This window comes from Astyanax mexicanus, chromosome 19 (assembly GCF_023375975.1).
Source record: "Astyanax mexicanus isolate ESR-SI-001 chromosome 19, AstMex3_surface, whole genome shotgun sequence".
NCBI lineage: Eukaryota > Metazoa > Chordata > Actinopteri > Characiformes > Acestrorhamphidae > Astyanax > Astyanax mexicanus.
Genome location: NC_064426.1, coordinates 1,248,966 through 1,267,611, shown reverse-complemented (window position 1 = coordinate 1,267,611; position 18,646 = coordinate 1,248,966). Strand labels below are relative to the sequence as shown.

The 18,646-nt window shown below is 40.9% G+C and overlaps 2 protein-coding genes across 3 annotated transcripts in view; both read left to right on the top strand.

Annotated features, from left to right (window-relative positions):
- ube2ka (ubiquitin-conjugating enzyme E2Ka (UBC1 homolog, yeast)) overlaps positions 1 to 18,646 on the top strand; it is a 315,406-nt gene that overhangs the window by 36,326 nt on the left and 260,434 nt on the right. The window lies entirely within an intron of this gene.
- The window catches only part of LOC103027667 (putative methyltransferase NSUN7), a 38,055-nt gene that overhangs the window by 14,631 nt on the left and 4,778 nt on the right, over positions 1 to 18,646 (top strand). Inside the window, exons 4-11 of the mRNA XM_022676563.2 lie at positions 3,025 to 3,164; positions 3,623 to 3,775; positions 5,059 to 5,242; positions 6,945 to 7,173; positions 7,791 to 7,934; positions 8,190 to 8,291; positions 9,896 to 10,016; positions 10,563 to 10,692. Coding sequence (XP_022532284.2) covers positions 3,025 to 3,164; positions 3,623 to 3,775; positions 5,059 to 5,242; positions 6,945 to 7,173; positions 7,791 to 7,934; positions 8,190 to 8,291; positions 9,896 to 10,016; positions 10,563 to 10,692 — 1,203 coding nt within the window. The remainder of the gene's footprint in view (positions 1 to 3,024; positions 3,165 to 3,622; positions 3,776 to 5,058; positions 5,243 to 6,944; positions 7,174 to 7,790; positions 7,935 to 8,189; positions 8,292 to 9,895; positions 10,017 to 10,562; positions 10,693 to 18,646) is intronic.

The following is an 18,646-nucleotide window of genomic DNA, read 5'->3' as shown; positions in this document are numbered from 1 at the left end:
GAAACTGTAATATAGTGAAAGTATGGGTACTCTATCATAATTTAACTTAATTTCAGGAGTAAAAAACATATTTTAGTGAAACTGTGTGTAATGTATCACGATTTAACTCAATTCATAGAGCTGAAAGTGTACTATAGGTCAAATATAGGGACTATATCATGATTTAACTCAATTGAAAGATTAGGAACTCTACTTTAGTGAAAGTATGAGCACTGTATTACAATCTAACTCAACTCAAAGAGCCAGAACTCTACTTTAGTGAAAGTATGAGCACTGTATTACAATCTAACTCAATCCAAAAGGCAACAACTGTACTATAGTGAAAGTATGGGTACTGTACCCAAATCTAACTCAATTCAAAGATCAGAAACTGTAATATAGTTAAAATATAGGGACTATACCATGATTTAATTTAATTAAAAGAGCTGAAACAGTGCTACAGTAATAGTACAGGTACTGTTTAACAATCTAACTCAATTTAAAGAGCCAGAACTATACTATAGTGAATTTAGGAGCAGTGTTTCACAATCTCACTCAATTAAAGAGTGCAAACTGTGTTATGGTGAAAGACTGGGTACTTTATCACAGTTTAACTCAATTAAAAGAGCTAAAACATTGCTATAATAAAACTATGGGTACTGTACCCAAATCTAACTCAATTCAAGAAGCCAGAACTGTACTATAATGATATTATGAGTCCTGTATCACAATCTAACTCAATTAACAGAGCTGGAACTGTGCTATAGTGAAAGTACAGGTTCTGTTTAACAATCTAACTCAATTCAAAGAGCCAGAACTGTACTATAGTGAAACTATGAGTACTGTATCACAATCTCACTCAATTAAAAGTGCTGAAACGATCTATAGTAAAAGTGCAGGTACTGTTTAACACTGTTTAACTCAATTCAAAGAGCAGAAACTGTAATATAGTTAAAATACATGTACTATACCATGATTTAACTCAACTAAAAGAGCTGAAACTGGGCTATAGTGAAACTATAGGTACTGTATCCAAACCTAACTCAATTTAAAGATCAAAAACTGTACTATAGTTAGAATATAAGTGCTATACCACAATATAACTCAATTTAAAGAGCTGTAACAGTGCTATAGTAAAAGTACAGGTATTGTTTAACAATCTAACTCAATTAAAAGAGCTGAAACTGTATTATGGTGAAAGTCTGTGTACTTTATCACAGTTTAACTCAATTAGAATGATGAAGTCAGCTCACATTTATGATTCAGGACACTGCAGACGCAGAGCCGTATGTATCAGAGTGAAGAGATTCTGATCATAAATGATGAATTACACGTGTGTGTGTGAGTGTGTGTGTGAGGAGGTACAGAGGTGCTGTGGTTCAGTCTGATGAAGAGTTGGGTCTGTAGAGGAGGGTTGAGTTAGATTTGAGTCAGAGTTGATGTGAGTTGTGTGAGATGAGATGACGTCCAGCGGGACGATCCTGGATCTGCAGGGCTGGAATTGGTGCAGCACACACACACACACACACACACACACACTCACACACACACACTGTAGAGATGATATATGGTGCTATAAAGGATGAATGGGACGTGGCAGGTTGTTACTCTGCATCCTGGGCAGAGCTGAGTATAATACAACACTTTTTTACACTGCGTCAGCACACATCCACTGTAGTGAAACACTGACGCTTAGCTTTATTATAGCTGCTTATTAGATACAGAGCATTAAATAATAAAATATTAATGCTTAATAAGTTGTTCTAACATACAGTGTTTAAGATCATTACTAGTAGTAGAAACTACCTATAGTAGAAACCTTACTTTACGGAAAGTGTGTGTAATAACTCAATTCAAACAGTAGAAACTACTGAAGGGAACGTATTGGTACTGTATTGTATCACAATTTACCTCAATTAAAATAATTAAAAGAAACAGTACTATCAGTGATAGTATGGGTACTGGGTCTGAAAGGGATATACAGCTCTAAAAAAAGAAAGCACTTAAAAATGATTAATTTCTTTGATTTTACCAAATTAAAAACCTCTGGAATATAATCAAGAGGAAGATGGATGATCACAAACCATCAAACCACCAAACTGAACTGCTTGAATTTTTACACCAGGAGTAAAGCAGCATAAAGTTATCCAAAAGCAGTGTGTAAGACTGGTGGAGGAGAACATGATGCCAAGATGCATGAAAGAAAAACTGTGATTAAAAAACAGGGTTATTCCACCAAATATTGATTATTTCTGAACTCTTAAAACTTTATGAATATAAACTTGTTTTCTTTGCATTATTTGAGGTCTGAAAGTTCTGCATCTGTTTTTGTTATTTCAGCCATTTCTCATTTTCTGTAAATAAATGCTCTAAATGAGAATATTTTTATTTGTAATTTTGGAGAAATGTTGTCTGTAGTTTATAGAATAAAACAACAATGTTCATTTTACTCAAACATAAACCTATAAATAGCAAAATCAGAGAAACTGATTCAGAAACTGAAGTGATCTCTTCATTTTATACAGAACTGTAGAACACGTTTGGGCTTTGAGTGTAGATGTAAGGTTCAGGAAATCAAGAGGACGGTCCATGTTCTCATTTGTGTGCATGTGTATGAAAATGTGTGTGTGTGAGAGTGTGTGTGTGTGTAAGAGTGTGTGTGACAGAGTGTGTGCACTTTAATGAGTCTCCGCAGGGTTCAGCCTGTTAGCTTAGCGCTTAGCTATGTCCCATCAGGGAATGCGGTTGCTGGGCGACACTCTGCATGGAGTCTCTCAGGTTCTTGCCGTGACCTTGTTAGAGGACAAAGGAGAAAAGAGACGGAGGAGAGGAAACCCCTCCAGCACCACCAGATCCGTCCTGCTCTCAAACAGAGCAACACTTAATAACACCACCGGTACCACCCTGCTGTGTTCAGACCCGAGTACTGAACCAGATACTGAGGATTTAATAGTCAAACTGAGTAAAGTACAGCTTTGAAACATGGTGGAGGTAGTTTCACACACTGTTCCTGTACTTTCTCTCTCTCTCCTTTCTTTCTTTCAGCCGGAGGAGATGATGAGTCTGGTGGCCGTCATGCTGTACGACCTACAGGATAGAAGGTTCCTCCCCCGTGAGCTCCCGGCCAATCACGCAGAGGAGGAGATAGAGCCTGATGTCAGAGAGGTGGAAGAATGTCTGCTCAGGTCAGCCAATCAGGAATCAGATGTTAGTTTTGTGCCACTGTTATCTATTTTTCTATTCATTCTACAATTTTCTGCATATATTTATATTTGGTGCAATAATCCTGGTTCTGGTTTTTAATCACAGTTTTTTTTTCATGCATCTTGGCATCATGTTCTCCTCCACCAGTCTTACACACTGCTTTTGGATAACTTTATGCTGCTTTACTCCTGGTGCTAAACTTCAAGCAGTTCAGTTTGGTGGTTTGATGGTTTGTGATCATCCATCTTCCTCTTGATTATATTCCAGAGTTTTTCAATTTGGTAAAATCAAAGAAAATCATATATTTTTTTAGTGGTCTGTTATTTTTTTACAGAGCTGTTTATAAAGCTGATATTTTTAGTTAAAAATGCTGCATAACTCTGATTTATTAGCACTCTGAGCTCACGGCTGGTTGTATGAATTCCTGCTGTTGTTTCAGGTTTAAGACGAAGCTGGCGGCCTCGTTAGCGCGCTGCCGGATCAAACACGACCTGCTGACTATCGACAGCATCCTGCCGGAGAGCGTCCGACTGAGACAGGAGAGAGCATCTAACCTACCGGTATACGCCTGGATTAACACACTGAGAACCAGGTAAACACACACACACTCTCACACACACACACACACACACACACTCTGGAAAAAAATGAAGAGAGCGCTTCAGTTTCTGAATCAGTTTTTCTGATTTTGCTATTTATAGGTTTATGTTTGAGTAAAATGAACATTGTTGTTTTATTCTATAAACTACAGACAACATTTCTCCCAAATTACAGATAAAAATATTCTCATTTAGAGCATTTATTTACAGAAAATGAGAAATAACAACAAAAAAGATGCAGAGCTTTCAGACCTCAAATAATGCAAAGAAAACAAGTTCATATTCATAAAGTTTTAAGAGTTCAGAAATAATCAATATTTGGTGGAATAACCCTGGTTGGTTTTTAATCACAGTTTTAATTTCATGCATCTTGGCATCATGTTCTCCTCCACCAGTCTTACACACTGCTTTTGGATAACTTTATGCTGCTTTACTCCTGGTGTAAAAATTCAAGCAGTTCAGTTTGGTGGTTTGATGGTTTGTGATCATCCATCTTCCTCTTGATTATATTCCAGAGGTTTTTAATTTGGTATAAATTGAATAGAGGCGGAGATATGCAAATGTTTTTTTTTTTCTTTTTTTTTAGTTTTCGTTTTGGTGACATCAAAAAAAGGTCAATTCAAAATGAGGCGTGTGTTTGCAGAATGGGTGGACTGGGACTGAATATCGTGTTGAGAAATTGGCCCTTTAAGGTTTCTTTCTTTGTGTGTGTGTGTGTGTGTGTGTGTTTGTGTGTGTGTGTGTGTTTGTGTGTGTGTGTGTGTGTGTGTGTGTGTGTTTGTGTGTGTGTGTGTGTTTGTGTGTGTGTGTGTGTGTGTGTGTGTGTGTGTGTGTGTGCAGAATAGTTTATTGTTTTACTTTGCTGCTGGCATCCCATTAAGGCTGTTCTCCTATGTTTAACCTCTATTCCAGAATGACCAGTCTTATTTCAAACAGCCCTGTGTGTGTGTGCGTGTGTGTGAGTGTGTGTGTGTGTGTGTGTGGTTGTAGCTCATACGAGCCTGTAGACAGGCAGCCTGTGGGGGCGATAAATCGCACTGAGCTGCACACAGATGCAATCAGAGTTTCTGGAGGTCACACACACACACACACACACATTTTCTCACTTTAAATTGATGCCTATTTGATCTCTTTTCCTTCTAGATCATTTAATGGTTGAACGGTTCGACTCGTTACTCCTCCCAGAGCAAATCAGTGGTTGTGCAGATCTAATTTAGCTAAACCACAAATCTAACTCAATCTAACTCAATCTCTCTCTCTCTCTCTCTCTCTGCAGTATGGAGGAGGTGTGTGATGTTCTGAGCTCTGCTGGTTTCTCTCGTGTTCACTCTGAAGGCCGTCTGGAGGGCCGGACGTTTCGTCTGGACACACACTGTCAGGATCTGCTGGTGTTTCCAGCCTGTGTGAGAGGAGATCTGTACAAAAACGGCCTGCTGTCAGACTACAGACTGATCATACAGGTACACACACGCTCATCGCTATCTTACACCCCACCAACAGTCTGTTTTCACTCCTCTTTTCCTCCTGTCTGGTTTAAACAGCAGCAGATCTTCTGAATATATCTACACTGATGGGCGTGGTGTTCTGGAAATGAGGTGTGTTCAGGTACATTTCTGGAGTTTTATCTTGTTTATCTTGGTAACAGAAAACACAGGAGCTCCACTGACTGAATACAACCTAGACAGACGCCAACAGTCAGACGTTCATCGCTATCTCGGCAACATAGATATGCTTGTTTGTAAAAGTTAAACAAATTAACAAATTAACAGTTTCTGAGTTGCGCTACTTTACTCTAACAACTACACTATTACATAATGCTCCTGATTGCTTATCAGTATCGGTATTGGTGAGTACAAAAAATACACATCCCTACAAGACTATTGACAATATTAATAATATAAGTCATAGAAGTCATAAATAGGACATAAATATGTAGCTTAAAAAAGGACTAAAGCTCTGCCACTATGATCAGGAGATTGGCAGTTCGAATCCCAGTCATACAGCTTGCCGTCAGCTGCCAGAGCACCAAGAGAGCACAGTTGGCTCTCTCTTGATCTCTTACTGGGTGGGTACAGTATATCAGTAGATGGCGCTCTCTATTTCCCCTAAAGGGTGATGTGGATCAGCACAAGGCTGCGTCTGTGAGCTGATGTATCAGAACCGCGTCGCTGCGCTTTCCTCCGAGTGTTAGCAGCAGCTCAAAAAGAAGTGGAGTCTGACTTCCCCTTTATCACATGGTGTTGGGGCATCACTAGTGATAGAAAGAGTCCTAATAAGTGGGTGGGGTAGTTTGCCTTGTAAATTGGGGAGAAAATGGGATAATAAGTTATTTTAAAAGCTGTTAACATTTCTGTGAGTTTAGGGGCTACATTAGAAGGCAGCAGCAATTAATGTATTTATGTAAGTTTAGTTTAGTTGCGCATGAAGTTAATTTAATTTAATTTAAGTTAATGTTAATTTTAATATTATGGCTGATCAGAGGTAACACAGAACTCCTACTGCTCAGATCCATTTCTGCTCTTTAATTGGATTACTGGACTCAGTTCAATTAGCTGTTTAGAATTACGCCACTATCTCTCTCTCTCTCTCTCTCTCTCTCTCTCTCTCTCTCCCTCTCTCTCTCTCTCTCTCTCTCTCTCTCTGTCTCTCTCTCTGTCTGTCTCTCTCTCTCTCTGTATTTGCTGGACTGTCCTAGTGGTCTTGTTTGTGTCTGTGGATGGTGTGAAGGCCGTGCAGAGAGAGATAATCAGTCTTTAGAGTCACACTGTGGTTCTGCTTTAATTAGAAAGGAAATAAACAGGGTCTGGTTTCTGTAGAGTTCAGATTTCCCTCCTGTAGAGTTTATCCTCCACTGCTTTAGATATTCCTGTAAAATTACTGAGAATTTTCCAGTACTTTTCCTTATTAATCATCTTCTTTCTGCACGTCACCGACTCAAACTCTTCACCCCCTCAGCTCTGTCCAGCTCCACGTTTTTATAATGATGTTTTATTCATAATTCATCTCATTAAATAAGCCTTTCTTTGATGTGCTGTTGTTCTGATTCAGGCCCTGTGATGTTGTTTACTCTTTATATTCATGACTTGCAGTATTTTACTTTATATTTGCTAGTTTGTTTGTTAGTTAGTTAATGTGTTTGTGTGTTTATATGTGTTTTTGCAGGATAAGTCGTGTTGCATGGTGCCGTGGGCATTGCGCCCCCTCCTGGATGAAGCCGGAGGCGTCCTATTGGCCGGATCTTTCTCCGCCGCTACTGTTGCTCATATGGTCGCCGCCGTTGCCGCCGTCTCCAAAAACACACAGAGTGTACGAGTGTTAGTGTGTGTGGGAGAGCGCTCTCCTGCTGAGACTAATGAACTGCAGGAGCTCCTGTCCAGCATGGGCTGCAGCGGTGAGTGTGTGTGTGTATGTGTGTGTGTGTGTGTGTAAGTGTCTGTATTTGGGAGATATTGAAGGGCTGGTTTTAGTCCTGCCCTAGCCCCGCCCTGCCCTAGCCCCACCCTATACACTCCCTGGCCCCGCCCTAGCCCTGCCCTAACCCCGCCCTATACACGCCCCGCCCTAGCCCCGCCCTAACCCCGCCCTAGCCCCGCCCTAACCCCGCCCTATACGCGCCCCGCCCTAGCCCTGCCCTAGCCCTGCCCTATGTTATTTTATTTACTATTCTGTTTATTGTTGATGTAAAAGTTGGGTTTGTGCTGCTGTGTGTTCATGTGTGTGTAATAAGTGGGGGTGTACGCTCGGCTCGGCGCAGCGCCTGTGTTACCGAGATAGCGATGAACATCTGACTGTTGGCATCTGTCTAGGTTGTATTCAGTCAGTGGAGCTCCTGTGTTTTCTGTTACCAAGATAAACAAGATAAAACTCCAGAAATGTACCTGAACACACCTCATTTCCAGAACACCACGCCCATCAGTGTAGATATATTCAGAAGCTCTGCTGCTGTTTAAGAATAGTTTGAGATAAAAGGTTTGTGTGTGATATCAGTGATGCGTTTGGATATTTCAGATGTGAAGCTGCTGTTTGAGAGTTTTAATGATGTGGATGTGGGTGATGCTCGTCTGCAGAAGGTCAGAATCGTCCTGCTGACCCCACAGTGTTCCCTCTCCGCTGTCTCCAATCCTGTAGACTTCCTGCTGCAGGAGAACGGAGGTACACACTTATCACACACACAGTATGTATGCTCTACATGCACAGTATTTCTACATGTTTGAGGACATCACTTCTAATGAGTACATTATGCTACTGCATCCATCACATGTGCATTTATGTATATATATATACACATATATATATATATATATATATATATATATATATATATATATATATATATATATATATATATGTGTGTGTGTGTGTGTGTGTGTGTGTGTGTGTGTGTGGGTGGGTGGGTGTGTGTTTCAGACACAGAGCTGCTGCAGGATCTGTCTCATGGTTCAGTCTCACGGTCCAGACTGGAGACACTCGTCTCCCAGCAGAGGAGAGACCTTCAGCACGCCCTCCACTGTGAGTTTATCTGTGTATTTATTAGAGATACTCATCCCCAACTCATCCCCAACTCATCCCTAAACTTATCCCAACTCATCTCCAACTCATCCCCAACTCATCTCCAACTCATCCCCAAATCATCCCCAACTCATTACTAAACTAATCCCTATCTCATCCCCACCTCATACCTAACACATTTCCATCTTATCTTCCAACTCATCCCCAACTCATTACTAAACTAATCCCTATCTCATCCCCAACTCACCCCCAACTCATCTCCAACTCATTCCCAACTCATCCCCAACTCATCTCCAACTCATCCCCAACTCATCCCCAACTTTCCCCATCTCATACATATCTCACCCCCAACTCATCCCAAACCCATTCCCAACTCATCCCAAATTCATGTCCAATTCATGTCCAACTCATTCCCCCAACTCATCCCCAATTCTTTCACATCTCATCCCTAACTCATCCCCGACTCATCTCCAACTCCCCACAACTCATCCCAACTCATCCCTGATAACTTATGCCACAACTATAATATAAACTAATAAATGGGAAATATAATAGATGTAGTGTATTTATATGTGATAATAATCCACACATTTGAAGTCTGTTTGGTAAGTCAGTGTTATTTTAGTGTGTGTGTGTGTGTGTGTGTGTGTTTCATATTCTATTAACTCCGGACTCTTTGAAGATCTGAATCCGGAATGAGAGAGCTGGATGATTGGTAAACGTCTCAACTGGGAATTTCTCTTTGACCCAATTAACAGCCAGTTAAAGATCTCTCTCTCCTCTTCAGTGTGTTTTATGATTGATCTTATGGTATCACATGTCACCATACATCAGTGTGTGTGTGTGTGTGTGTGTGTGTGTGTGTGTGTGTGTGTGAGATATGGATCTATGGCTATTGGATCCGTTAATCATCCGGTATCGAGTGAACAGGGCTCACAGGAGCAGTGTGTGTTAAGATTCTGTTAATTAAAGGGCAGGTACTGATGATCGATTACAGCCCCACACTGAAACTCCTCCACTGCTGCACAACACACACCTCAAACTATACCAGGTGAATCTACCTCATAAAAACACTGAGATTAAAATACAGAGAGTCTGCAGATCTGTCCTCAAAGAGAAATCTGATACGTATTAAGAAGAATCTAAAATATAAAATGTATTCTGGTTTATTATTAAAAAAAATCAGCATGTGTTCCTTTAGAGCTTTAATAAAGTTTTAATATTAAATTTACTATATAAAAATTGTAAAAAGGAAGAAACACATTGAATAAGAGAGAAGAGGTGTGTCCAAACTTTTGACTGGTACTGTATATAAACATATACATATATAAACTAATAAATATACATTTATTTAAACAAATGCATAAATGCAACTGTCACACAGTATAAATGTAAATACAGTCTCACTGTGTGTGTGTGTCTGTGTGTGTGTTTGTGTGTGTGTGTGTGTGTGTGTGGAGGTAATGCGTGATGTGCAGTAACCCGTGGGGGCTGAATGGACCCTCAGGAGATCTCTGTGGAACCTATAACCTGCTGATGTTCTGATTGGAATCTCCGCCTGACATTTTGCTTCTGTGTGTGTGTGTGTGTGTGTGTGTGTGTAGTTCCTAAGGTGCGTGCTGTGGTGTATTCCACCTGTTCGTCCTTCTCTGAGGAGAATGAGGACGTGGTAAGGGCAGCTCTCTCACTCAGAGAACAAGACGGGTCCAAACTACAGCCCTTCAGGTGTGTGTGAATCAGTGTATATATATATATATATAATTAAAAACCTCTGGAATATAATCAGGAGGAAGATGGATGATCACAAACCATCAAACCACCAAACTGAACTGCTTGAATTTTAGCACCAGGAGTAAAGCAGCATAAAGTTATCCAAAAGCAGTGTGTAAGACTGGTGGAGGAGAACATGATGCCAAGATGCATGAAAACAAAAACTGTGATTAAAAACCAGGGTTATTCCACCAAATATTGATTATTTCTGAACTCTTAAAACTTTATGAATATGAACTTGTTTTCTTTGCATTATTTGAGGTCTGAAAGTTCTGCATCTTTTTTGTTATTTCAGCCATTTCTCATTTTCTGCAAATAAATGCTCTAAATGAGAATATTTTTATGTGGAATTTGGGAGAAATGTTGTCTGTAGTTTATAGAATAAAACAACAAAATTTCCCAGAGCTGTATATATATATATATATATAATTGGTATATGCATATGTGTGTGTGTGTATGTGTGTGTGTATGTGTGTGTGTGTGTGTGTGTGTGTGTATCAGGCTCAGTCCCCCGGCTCTGCTGCAGTGTTCTGTATCTGATGAAGGTCAGGGAGATGTAAAGAGCTGCTTCTTCAGTTTGGAGGCGTCTGATCAGAGTAACGGCTGCTTTATAGCTGTAATGACCCGTCAGGTTTGTACACACACACACAAACACACACACACACACACCACACACACACTGCTAACCTGTGGGGAGAAGCTTAGTCATCTCCTACAGTACTAGTAGTTTCTGCTACTTGTTCAATAGGGTAAAAATAGGGTTTTGTTTGGTGGTTGCTATGGTGTTGTTAAAAGTAACATTTCCAAAACAAACAAAAAAATAATTAATAAAATAATAAAATAAAATACACAAGAGGCTTTGCTTATAACTTTATGTAAAAATGTTAACTACTATTAACTAAAAACATTTAGCTGGGATGTTGCTACATGCTTCATACTAAGGAGGATGAAACTCCCTGGTTTTTGCTAGTGGGTTGCTGTGGTATCCCACAGCAGAGGTTCACCATGAAGCATCCCTGCTTATCCTGATGTTATAATGTTGTTCAGTAGTTAGCTAGTAGCTAGTGTGTGTTGCTATGGTGCACCTGAACTTGGTGTAGTGGAGTGGTTGCTATGGTGTTAGGTATGGACAGTTAGCTATGGTATCCCAGGTGGTTGCTATGGCTTTGTTTTAGTTGTTGCTCAGGTGTTGCCAGTAGTTGATTAATGATTAATAGTTAACTACAGACTCTACTGTCTATTGTTGTCTGTATTAATTGAATGTCAGTCAGTAGTTTGGTTGTTATCCGTAATGTAAATGTGATTTAATGTTAAAGTAACGGTTTTATATATGTTATATATTCATGCAGCTGCTGTTTAGAGGCAGTGAGTTATTGTAAAGTATTAGCAGTAAATCTTTCTGCAGAAATGAGTGGGACAGCAGAGCGAGAGCTGAAATTCACACGCTGAGCTCTGAGCTCCGTCATGCCTGAGCTAATCCCTCTCTCAGTACGAGTCTCAGATTAGCCCGAGCTCAGCGAGGACCCGAGCTCATGTTTAAACATCTGCATTTATCAGAGCTCAGAACCGACTCGGGTCAGCGGACCGGCCGGACCCGGCTGACTGGGTTCACCACGGTCACGGTTCTGTCCCCAAAATCCAACATTCAGGAGAACTGAGGAGAGCAGAACTTCCAGAAACAGCTTCCAGAGCAGCTCCTCTACCGTATCTACTCTCACTTTATCACCAGCAGCTCCTCTACCGTATCTACTCTCACTTTATCACCAGCAGCTCCTCTACCGTATCTACTCTCACTTTATCACCAGCAGCTCCTCTACCGTATCTACTCTCACTTTATCACCAGCAGCTCCTCTACCATATCTACTCTCACTTTATCACCAGCAGCTCCTCTACCGTATCTACTCTCACTTTATCACCAGCAGCTCCTCTACCGTATCTACTCTCACTTTATCACCAGCAGCTCCTCTACCATATCTACTCTCACTTTATCACCAGCAGCTCCTCTACCGTATCTACTCTCACTTTATCACCAGCAGCTCCTCTACCATATCTACTCTCACTTTATCACCAGCAGCTCCTCTACCGTATCTACTCTCACTTTATCACCAGCAGCTCCTCTACCGTATCTACTCTCCTTTTATCACCAGCAGCTCCTCTACCATATCTACTCTCACTTTATCACCAGCAGCTCCTCTACCATATCTACTCTCACTTTATCACCAGCAGCTCCTCTACCATATCTACTCTCACTTTATCACCAGCAGCTCCTCTACCGTATCTACTCTCACTTTATCACCAGCAGCTCCTCTACCGTATCTACTCTCACTTTATCACCAGCAGCTCCTCTACTGTATCTACTCTCACTTTATCACCAGCAGCTCCTCTACCGTATCTACTCTCACTTTATCACCAGCAGCTCCTCTACCGTATCTACTCTCACTTTATCACCAGCAGCTCCTCTACCATATCTACTCTCACTTTATCACCAGCAGCTCCTCTACCGTATCTACTCTCACTTTATCACCAGCAGCTCCTCTACCGTATCTACTCTCACTTTATCACCAGCAGCTCCTCTACCGTATCTACTCTCACTTTATCACCAGCAGCTCCTCTACCGTATCTACTCTCACTTTATCACCAGCAGCTCCTCTACCATATCTACTCTCACTTTATCACCAGCAGCTCCTCTACCGTATCTACTCTCACTTTATCACCAGCAGCTCCTCTACCGTATCTACTCTCACTTTATCACCAGCAGCTCCTCTACCATATCTACTCTCACTTTATCACCAGCAGCTCCTCTACCGTATCTACTCTCACTTTATCACCAGCAGCTCCTCTACCATATCTACTCTCACTTTATCACCAGCAGCTCCTCTACCATATCTACTCTCACTTTATCACCAGCAGCTCCTCTACCGTATCTACTCTGCTTTTATCACCAGCAGCTCCTCTACCGTATCTACTCTCACTTTATCACCAGCAGCTCCTCTACCATATCTACTCTCACTTTATCACCAGCAGCTCCTCTACCATATCTACTCTCACTTTATCACCAGCAGCTCCTCTACCGTATCTACTCTCACTTTATCACCAGCAGCTCCTCTACCGTATCTACTCTCACTTTATCACCAGCAGCTCCTCTACCGTATCTACTCAGACGCTTCTCTGCTTAGCTCTGCTTAGCTCTGCTTAGCTCTATCTCGGCTATCTTTCATACTTTTCTTTATTTTTAGACATTTTAGAGCTACAGTGTCTGAGCTCATTATTTAGATTAGCACTAGCACTACCATATTTTGTTTCTTATTTTATGTTTTCTAGTTTCTTTTGGACATTTTATAGTAGAGCCATAGGCACAGGAATCAGACAAGTTTCTGTAGAGTACTAAAGAAGAAATCTACAAGATGCCTCCTTGTGTGGGTTCAGAGCACCTGTGCTGCCAGAACTGCTACAATCTTCTACAAAGAATGACTGTTTTGGAAACAAATTTTCGGTCCTTGTTATCAGAGTTTAAGGACTGGCATTTCTGCGCTGTTCGAGGACCATCAGAGTGTGGGAGTGCTGCCAGCGGACAACGGGCAGGGATTTTAACGGAGCAGCGAGCAGTGGAGACGAACAGAACTGGACCAGCAGATCATGTGGACATCCCTAATGTGAGTACAGCTGAAAGATATGGGCAAAACCAGCAATGGGTTCGCATTGGAGCTAAACCCAAACGCCATGCCACATACAGCTCTGTAGTGTCCTCCACTCCTGCTAACATAGCACATCTGGCTAATGCTAATGCTAAAGCTATTGCTCGGAGATCAGAGCACAGAGCCAGAGGAAATCAGTTCCAGTCACTTAGTTTGCAAAACAGATTTGAGCCACTGCAAGACCTCAATGACTTTCCTAATACCAGCCAGTATGATACAGAAAGAACCAGAAGATTCAGCCATTCAAAACACCCCAGGAGAGCCACAGGGCTCCAGGCTGTGGCCACAGCAGGCACCCTTGTTTTGGGGGATGACTCTGTTCATGGCATGAAAAATAATCACAAACTCATCGTTCGATGTGAGCCAAACATCACAGTTTCTGAACTGAATGAGAAGCTTCCAACACTACTGGCTGAATACAGAACAGTGAAACGGATTATTGTTCATGTTGGAAAGAATGATACAAGGAAAGAGGAGTCTGAGGTGTTAAAAAGGGACATTATTAACAATAATATTAACAATAGCAAAGTTCTTTTCACTGTGGTTGACAGACTAACTAACTCACCTACATATATGACCTCTGAGCTAGTTTCAACTGAGAGATGTAATGAGTTTGCTAAATTTTTTAATACTAAAATCCACAATATCAGACAAGCCATCAGTACATCTACATTCACCAACGAGCCCTCGTGCTCTCCAAAACCATGCATCATAGTCAACATGTCCCAATTTAGCACTATTAATGAAGAAGTTTTAATTGATACAGTGAGTCACCTCAAATCATCCACCTGCAGTCTTGATACATTACCAACCAAGTTTTTAAAGAATGTGTTTTACTCAATATCAGCAGACATTCTTCAAATAGTAAATACCTCACTCATGTCGGGTGATTTTCCAAATTCATTAAAAACAGCCGTTGTGAAGCCTCTCTTAAAAAAGAAAAATTTAGATACAAACTTATTAAACAATTACAGACCAATCTCTAATCTACCATTCATTGGAAAAATAATTGAAAAAATTGTCTTCAAGCAAGTTATGCACTTCCTGTCCATAAATAACTGTCTAGACCAATTTCAGTCAGGTTTCCGGCCCAATCATAGTACTGAGACTGCGCTTATTAAGGTTATCAATGACATTCGCTTAAACACAGACTCAGGAAAAATATCTATTCTACTACTGCTTGATCTCAGTGCTGCTTTTGACACCATTGACCACAACATTCTCATAGATAGACTTGAGAACCGGGTTGGAATTTCTGGAACTGTCCTAAAATGGTTCAGTTCATACCTTCAAGGAAGGAAATACTTTGTGGAAATGGAAAATAATGTTTCTGAGACTGTGCCAGTGACCTGTGGTGTACCCCAGGGTTCAATTCTTGGGCCACTCTTATTTAATTTATATATGATTCCTCTGGGTGAAATCATGCGTGACTATGGGATATCTTACCACAGCTATGCAGATGACACTCAGATCTACATGGCCCTCTGCCCAAACAACTATGGTCCCATTGACTCACTGTGTAAATGCCTTGAGCAGATAAATAAATGGATGGGACAGAACTTTCTGCAGTTAAATAAAGATAAAACAGAGATTATTTTATTTGGGAATAGTAATGAGAGGCACAGACTAGCTACCTATCTGGATTCAAAAAGTCTAAAATCTAAAGAACTAGTGCGTAATCTTGGTGTACAAATGGACTCTGATCTCACTTTTAACAGTCACGTCAAAGCCGTCACCAAATCAGCATTTTATCACCTCAAGAACATAAATAAGATCAGAGATTTTCTGTCTAAAGCAGACCTGGAGAAACTCATCCACGCCTTTATTTCTAGTAGGATTGATTACTGTAATGGACTCCTAACTGGACTCCCAAAAAAGACCATCAAACAGCTTCAGCTGATTCAGAATTCAGCAGCCAGAGTTTTGACTAGAAGTAAAAGAAGGGAGCACATCACCCCCATCCTTAAATCCCTGCACTGGATACCAGTGTGTTACAGAATAGACTTTAAGGTACTGTTACTGGTGTATAAATGTGTTAATGGTGCAGGACCAGCATATTTATCTGATGTGCTCCAGCAGTATGAGCCGAGCAGAACTCTCAGATCATCAGGAACTGGTCAGTTAGAGCTGCCTAAAGTAAAAACTAAACACGGAGAGGCGGCGTTTAGCTACTACGCTGCTCTTAAATGGAACCAGTTAACAGAGAGTGTTAGAAGAGCTCCAACACTAAACATGTTTAAATCCAGACTGAAAACCTACATGTTTGATCAGGCTTTCAGCTCAGTTTAAAACACTGCAGCTCCGCCCACTTTTATTCTGTAACGCCACTTTTATATTATGTTTTTTTCTTATTTTAATTTTATTTCCAATTCCTTGTTGTTCTTTTACATGTTTTTAATTTTACTTCTCTTTGTTTTAATCATGTATGTTTTATTCATGCTTTATTCTTATTTTATTTTTATTTCAAATTCCTTGTTGTTCTTTTACATATTTTTAATTTGACTTATCTTTGTTTTAATCATGTTTGAATCAATCATGCTTTACTCTTATTTTAGTTTTTATTTTCCATTTTTACTGTTATTCTTTTACATGTTTTTTTATTATTATTTTTATATGACTTCTCTGTGTATTTTCTCATTTGTAAAGCACTTTGAATGACCGCTGTGTATGAAAGGTGCTATATAAATAAACTTGCCTTGCCTTGCCTTGCCTTGCCTTGCCTTACTCTCACTTTATCACCAGCAGCTCCTCTACCGTATCTACTCTCACTTTATCACCAGCAGCTCCTCTACCGTATCTACTCTCACTTTATCACCAGCAGCTCCTCTACCGTATCTACTCTCACTTTATCACCAGCAGCTCCTCTACCGTATCTACTCTCACTTTATCACCAGCAGCTCCTCTACCGTATCTACTCTCACTTTATCACCAGCAGCTCCTCTACCGTATCTACTCTCACTTTATCACCAGCAGCTCCTCTACCATATCTATTCTCACTTTATCACCAGCAGCTCCTCTACCATATCTACTCTCACTTTATCACCAGCAGCTCCTCTACCGTATCTACTCTCACTTTATCACCAGCAGCTCCTCTACCGTATCTACTCTCACTTTATCACCAGCAGCTCCTCTACCGTATCTACTCTCCTTTTATCACCAGCAGCTCCTCTACCGTATCTACTCTCACTTTATCACCAGCAGCTCCTCTACCATATCTACTCTCACTTTATCACCAGCAGCTCCTCTACCGTATCTACTCTCACTTTATCACCAGCAGCTCCTCTACCATATCTACTCTCACTTTATCACCAGCAGCTCCTCTACCATCTCTACTCTCACTTTATCACCAGCAGCTCCTCTACCGTATCTACTCTGCTTTTATCACCAGCAGCTCCTCTACCGTATCTACTCTCACTTTATCACCAGCAGCTCCTCTACCATATCTACTCTCACTTTATCACCAGCAGCTCCTCTACCATATCTACTCTCACTTTATCACCAGCAGCTCCTCTACCGTATCTACTCTCACTTTATCACCAGCAGCTCCTCTACCGTATCTACTCTCACTTTATCACCAGCAGCTCCTCTACCGTATCTACTCTCACTTTATCACCAGCAGCTCCTCTACCGTATCTACTCTCACTTTATCACCAGCAGCTCCTCTACCATATCTACTCTCACTTTATCACCAGCAGCTCCTCTACCATATCTACTCTCACTTTATCACCAGCAGCTCCTCTACCATATCTACTCTCACTTTATCACCAGCAGCTCCTCTACCATATCTACTCTCACTTTATCACCAGCAGCTCCTCTACCGTATCTACTCTCACTTTATCACCAGCAGCTCCTCTACCGTATCTACTCTCACTTTATCACCAGCAGCTCCTCTACCGTATCTACTCTCACTTTATCACCAGCAGCTCCTCTACCATATCTACTCTCACTTTATCACCAGCAGCTCCTCTACCATATCTATTCTCACTTTATCACCAGCAGCTCCTCTACCATATCTACTCTCACTTTATCACCAGCAGCTCCTCTACCATATCTACTCTCACTTTATCACCAGCAGCTCCTCTACCGTATCTACTCTCACTTTATCACCAGCAGCTCCTCTACCGTATCTACTCCAGCAGCTCCTCTACCGTATCTACTCTCACTTTATCACCAGCAGCTCCTCTACCGTATCTACTCTCACTTTATCACCAGCAGAAGATTCACTTTAAAACACTTGTTTACTTCGATTCACTCAGATCCGGTTCGTGGAGTGGCGCAGATTCCCGGCGCCACCGGGTTTCTGAAAAAAAAAAAAAGAAAAACATCTGATGCCAATAAAAATGAGGCAGAATAGCTTTTAAACAGCATACACACTGCAGATTCATACTGGATTAAAAACAATTGCTACCGCCAGTCTATAAAAACTACAAACACTGCTGATTCATACTGGAATATAAATGTGCTACAATTATTACTGATGCTTTTGGGAATCTAGACCTTTTTAAAACTGAGTGACACAAATAAAACTGGAGTAAATCTGGATTGTGTTCACACTTAGACCCATATTCCTAATGAATCTTATAATTTTCTCAAAGAGAGAGAGAGAGAGAGAAAGTGTAGGGTGGGGCTCAGATGCTCTACCAGAAAAGAAGACCTATCACTAAGGTGCTCATATAAAGAAGTAAATTAAATCTGATTTCTGTTCCCACTTGAACCCAGTACTGTGAGCGTAGCCTCCTCCACTCAGTGCAGTGAGTGCTGCTGTTCTCAGTGTGAATTTGTGAAGTGAAGTTTCCCACACATTGTTTTGTCCTTCACTGTTAAACCCTGCTGTGGCCTTTAGACCAGGACTAAATCCAGACCCAAATCCTGATCCCAGAGTGACCCGTT